The 6,000-nt window shown below is 49.1% G+C and overlaps 1 protein-coding gene across 7 annotated transcripts in view; it reads left to right on the top strand.

The window, feature by feature from the left end:
- The window catches only part of BIN1 (bridging integrator 1), a 151,192-nt gene extending 146,854 nt beyond the window's left edge, over window positions 1–4,338 (top strand). For all 7 annotated transcript variants that reach the window (XM_074967052.1, XM_074967053.1, XM_074967055.1 and 4 more), the window contains one exon: window positions 1,889–4,338. In XM_074967052.1, coding sequence (XP_074823153.1) covers window positions 1,889–1,996 — 108 coding nt within the window. In that variant the 3' untranslated portion in view covers window positions 1,997–4,338. The remainder of the gene's footprint in view (window positions 1–1,888) is intronic.
- Window positions 4,339–6,000: the final 1,662 nt, after the last annotated feature.

Here is a 6,000-nt window from a genome sequence, read left to right on the forward strand (position 1 = left end):
TTTATGTAGCTGCCTTGGTTGTCCTCAGGTGACTCCTGCCAGCTCCAGTAAGCCAGAGTCATGGGAGGAAACCATCTGAATTCACCGCCTTCGCTGGCTGGGGCGGCTGGTAGCTGGCCATTCTGTCCCAGCTGCTTAATTAGCTTAGCCCAGGGGTGGGCAATTATTTTTGCAGGGGGGACGCTCCATGAATTTTGGTATGTCGTCACGGGCCGCACATTTCTACTCTATTAATGGAGGGAGTGCGGGGTCTGGGAGGGAGTTTGGATACAGGAGGGATCTCTGGGCTGGTGCAGAGTGTTGGGGTGCAGGAGAAGGTGAGGGGTATGGGCTCTGGGAGGGAGTTTGGATGGGGGGGTCCAGGTTGGGGCAGGGCATTGGGGTGCAGGAGGGGGTACAGGATCTGGGAGGGAGTTTGGGTGCAGGAGGGGGTTCTGACCTGGGGCAGGGGGTTGGGGTGCGGGAGGGGGTGAGAGGTGCAGGCGCTGGCCGGGAGATGCTTAGCCACAGGCGGCTCCTGGCCGGCGGCAGTGCAGGGCTCAGGCCGGCTGCCTGCATGCCATGGCCCCATGCTGCTCCCAGAAGTGGCTGTGGCCAGCTGCTGCTGACTCGTCTCTGTGCATCCCTTGGGGTGAGGGGGTCAGTGGGTCTCCATGCGCTGCCTGCACCCGGAAGCACTGCCCCCGTAGCTCCAATTGGCTGGTTTCTGGCCAGTGGGAGCTGTGGGGACAGTGCTGGGGGCAAGGGCAACATGCGGAGCTGCTCCCCCTCCCGCCCTGCCAGGGGCACGCAGAGATGTGCCAGCAGCAGCCGGCCGCTTCCGGGAGTAGCATGGGGCCATGGCCGGCAAGCAGCCTGCCTGAGCGCCCCACTGCACCATGGGACTTTTAGCGGCCCAGAGATCATGAGCAGGCAGAGGAGGCCAGACAGAAACATTAGTCATGGCAGGCTTCACAGAAATGTTAGACGGGCTGGATCCGGCCCACGGGCTGTATTTTACCCACCCCAGCTTCGCCTGACGGGATGCATATAAATGAGCTGAGGGCCAAGGTGGATGCCTCACCCAAAGAGGTGGACGCAGGGCACAGAACAACGTGTGCAGCTGTCGTAGTAAACAGTCCTCCCTGCGTGCACTGTCCGTGGGGCCAGGACATAAAGCAGCCTCCTCCCCTGAAACCTCTCTTACTCCAGACATGCTCCCAATCTGCAGGGAACCTTCTTGCTGAATGACCTCGGCAGAGGACAAAACACGCAGAGGCGGGGGCTGTACGCCGGTGGCTACACAGTTCCCCTGAGTTATAGGTTATCCATAGGTTTTAAGACCAGAAGGGACCATTCAGGCTGACCTCCTGCATGACATGGGCCAGGGAATTCTATGCAGCAATTCCTACACCAATCCCAATAACTTGTGGTCCAGCTAAAGTGCATCATCTAGGAAGACACCACCCCCCCCCCCCCCCCCGTCTCAATGTAAAGACTGGATCCCATCGCACCCCAGGGGCCTGCTAGCCCGCTTTACCCATGGACCAGGTTCTGATCTCCCTGGCACTGATCTGACTTCAGTGGGAGTCCTGACTGACAGCATGAATGAGAGCAAACTCAGGCCTTGCATATACCATAATCACCGTGTCCTGCTTGTGCAGTGGGTGGCAGCTTTGCCATTGCCTCCAGTGGGAGATGGTCTTCACTGCAAAAATGAAAAGCTCCTTTGCCCACCTTGTTTTGCTTCTAGGGTGCTTTCTGCTCCCTGTGGGCTAGCTCGGAGCATCACTTTGCTTATCCGTTTCACCCACTCCTTTTCTGATGTCCCCCAACCTGCACTGCATAAAAAATAATCTGGCCCTTGGTCTCTGATCTCTCTCTCTCTCTCTCTCTCTCTCTCTACCAGGATGAAGGATGGCTGATGGGCGTGAAAGAGGCTGACTGGCTCCAGCATAAGGAACTTGATCAAAGTCGGGGGGTTTTCCCGGAGAATTTCACAGAGCGGGTGCAGTGAGAGCCCGGAGCTGCCAGCTGATTTTTCTGCCAGAAGAAAGCAAGTTTTCCGGGAGGTGTTTTTAAAACAAAAGAAAAGAGAATTTTAAAGGAACATAAGCCCCAAAATAGTGTCAACTTAAAGGTTGGATTCTTCTTAAAGAGCAAGGTTTTAGCAGTAAAATGAATTCAAAAGTGTTATTAAAATATATACATAATAATAAGACAGGTCAAATGCCCCTTTCCCACTTTGATTTGACAGCATTTGAATTCCGAGGCTGATGCAGAAGTGGCTTGGTGTGGTACCTGTAAATGCTGTGTTGGCTGAATTTTGGGGATTTCAGTCTGATACTTGAAAAGGAAAGAGCTAAGGCCTAGATCTTCAAAGGCTCCTAACTGTCACCGAAATCAGTTGAAGTTAGGATCCTAAATACCTTTAAGGATCTGAGCCCAGCTGTCCCGTGGGTGGGTTCAGCTCTTTTGTGGTCTAAGTTGCTGGCGTGGCATCCCTAAAGTTTCAGGCACTGCCCATGTTACGACCTATGATAGGCCAAATGTCCTGTTATGCTGTTGAAAAGACATATTTAGTGTACAGTGTTCACCAATATGGTGGGTGGGTGTGTGTGTGTGTGTGTGTGTGGTGTTTTCTTCCTTTGAAGATGTAACATGAACTGTGATTTTATACGTTTAAAAGCAAACACAAAAAGTTATCAGGAAGAGTACATATCGGAGTGAAATGTGTGCAGCTGGGCTCGGTCCAAAATTCCTCCAAACCTCGGAGCTGGACGATCGCAGCAGCACACGCCGCCCCGGGAAAGGTTCTTGAGGGAAAATTGGGGAAACTGACAAATTAAAAAGAAAAAAAAAAAATCTGAAAATTTGGATTTGTTTAAACTAGTTGTAAAATAATAATGAGAGCCTGCTAAAGAAGGAAAGTTTAGATTCATGTAGGCAGGGATGGTCTTGAAATCTGGCTGTTTAGAAAGTGCAGTTTTAAGGAAGAGGGTGTGGGAAAAGAAATGGTGAGAGAGAATATCTGAGGCATACCACTGAGAAAACAAATCTGCTTTCTGTGTTTCCAATTGTGCAGTTATTCCTCCCCACCCCTTGAATTCTGCACGTGAAGTATCATTAGACCTGCTTCCTCCAATCCTGTACTGGTGAACAAGTTGAAGTCAGAGAAAAGTGAACTGTTTGAATACTTATTTAAAATTTCTGCATGACTTTATTATATTGTGACGAGTTCGAAGACGTGGGACTATCACAGCGTCAACGTGGGGACAGTACTCCAGGTCCTAATACTGGCACCGACCTTTCCTACAAGTCTTTGCTCCTGTTTGGTTCTGGGAATTTGAAAGTGCCCTGCAGCCTGCTTGCTTAAAATAAAACAAAGTGGGTCTTACACTTGTCAAAGTCAACAGATTAGATTCCCCAGAGATCTAAAGTCCCATGGAGGTACTTTAAATGCTACTTGAATGCTGATGCAGCTGGCAAGCAGATCTGATCTTCTGTTTTTTTTTAAGGTCACCCGTCTTCCCCCTGGCCCAAACTCCTCCTCCTTTTTGCCTTGACAGGGTTGGTATAGGTGCAGCTACTTCCTACATACTGGGACACTGTATGAAATAACACTCTTACCTAACATAAGCTGGCTTTAGCAGAGTATGCAAAAAATTCTGGCACAGTTAAACCTTCAAAAAAAGCCCATCTTTTCTGATCTTGCATGTATGCTATCGGGGCAAAAAAAAACCCCTCTTGTAGGTCCCAAGTGTGTGTCCGTGTGTCTGTATATGTATTTAAAGTTAATGGTCCACTTATCTCAGTGACGCTGATGTAAAGTCAGGAACACTAACGCTAATGGAGTCACTCTGGATTCACACTGGTGTAACTGAGATCAGAATCTGGTCCATGTCCTCAGATTCTCTCCATATTTTGCTTGTGTGTGTGTGTGTGTGTGAGAGTGAGAGAGAGAGAGAGAGAGATTGGGTCTGGGGGGGGACTTGCTGCAACTGATACTCTTTTATCTTTTTCCTCCCCCATTACAAAAACACAAGACTACTCAAGAATAACTGCTCCCAGCACAGGAGTACTGGGAGCCAGCGCTGTAGAATATTATCCCATCGTTTTAATCAGAGGTGCCTTGAGCATCTTAACTAGCACGCTGCCCTTTCAAAATCTCTATTTTTATGCCTTTGTAAACCCAGTTGCTCCTTCGAAGAACAATGTTATGGGGAAAAAATTATAGAGAGAGATCTATATCTATATATAAAAAAGCGGGTTAACGTAGTTAACAGCGAGCTCTTGGCTTAAATGTGCTTATTTTTATGCAGAACCCTGTGGATTATTGGGGTGTTTTTTTTTTTTTTTTAAGATAAGATTATAAGTACCAGAGCTATAGTTTGTCTCCTAAGTAATCGTTTTATTAGTGACTAGCACCTTAGGAAGCTGTGCTGACTTCTAATTTATTGTATGTTGTTTTTGTCATCTGCTGTGTTTGAACCAGACAGTTGTTACAAAAGAAATCCTGCTAAGGCCTTTTCATCGTGTGGGGCTAACAAAGCAACCGTCCAGTACTGTATTGTCCCTGCTGAAGCGAAACTGAACCTCTGCACAAAAGGGGATGTAGCGTTCAGCTCTGATTAATTCTGTTCCAGTGGTGCTCAACGGGGAAAGTGCCTCTCCCTCTCTCTCCATTTGCTCCTGAAGAAGTCCGCTCAGAGCAAACAGAGTGTACCGTCTAGGCCCTATGCCTCCTCGATAGGTCTGGATCCTGCATTGCTTGCACATACACAAACTCAGTGGGAGTCTTGAGGGCATGAGGCCTCCAGGATTAGACCCCTATATTGTAAACTTCCCTGTGCAAAAAGCTCCAGCTTGTATTGTAGCAGGCAGGCCTCAAGCCCCTGGGCCAAAATCAGCCCTGGTGTAAGCAGGTGCCACTGCATTTATTTTACTGAAGAGACATCTGGATAGATTTGAGCCTGTCAGGTGAAAAGAGCCCACAGTCCACACTGGCTTAGGATGGATCCCTGTATAACATGGGCCAATAAATCCCCCGCCTGCACTGGCTGCTAGAATGGGAACGTTTTAGGGACTACATGTCAGATGGCCCCAGAAAAGCTGCTATTTCGCTGTCTGCAAAGCTGAGGTTGGAGAGTTTTACTGAATCAACAATAAAGCATTTCTCTCCCCACCTCTGCCCCCCACCACCTGGTTTTGTCGGCTTGGTTAGAAGGGAGCTCTTATCTTTCCAACCGCAGTTGGTCCTAGTTATGTGCGTTCCCCTCCAGCTTGAGTGTAGCCACCTTGCCTTTGTAACAGAGGGCAGCGGTCACACAGCCACTTGATGATGACGAAATAAGGCATCGTTCTCCTGTTTTTTCTTCTTGTCTCTTTAGCCGGGTCAGCAATCTGAGTTTATTACCTGGCATTCAGCGTGTAGGATGCTGCGACAAGCCATAACCAGCTGTGGCTCCTATGTGCTCTCTGCCTTTTCTCTTGGCTAAATGCCCTGTGCATTTCTTCACTGGGTAGGCCATCTAGCAAAGAGAAAAGGCTCCTGCAGCCAGGGTTTCAAGCACACTGAGCCAGTCTGCCCTGAAGTTTTCCCTAGTGGAAACCAAGTACCCATCACTCAACCTGGCTTTCCAATTCAGAGCAGTGCCTTTTAGCCAGGCTGTAAGTTGTGATTTTCTTTCCTCTCCCAGTTCTCGAAGGGCCTGAGCCAAAGCCTGGGGAAGTCAAGGGACGTCTGGCCATTGACTGGAGCTTTGGGTCAGGGCTCAGGTGTCTGTTGTCCTGTGCAGTATCAGTTTATAGGGTGGGTTTAGTTTCAGAACATCCACTTGAATGATAAAGGCTCAAATTTGAGGGGAGAGCGAGGGAGGTGGGAGAGGCCTAGATCATCCTTCAATCATTTCAGGTTGGTGTGTTGGTGGCCTCGGTCTCGGGAACAGGTTGCCCTGCTCAGGGCTAAGGAGGGGCAGCGTGAATCGCTGTGAAGATGCCTGAGAATAATAATGGTGCTGT

Source organism: Natator depressus, chromosome 11, assembly GCF_965152275.1.
Source record: "Natator depressus isolate rNatDep1 chromosome 11, rNatDep2.hap1, whole genome shotgun sequence".
Taxonomy (NCBI): domain Eukaryota; kingdom Metazoa; phylum Chordata; order Testudines; family Cheloniidae; genus Natator; species Natator depressus.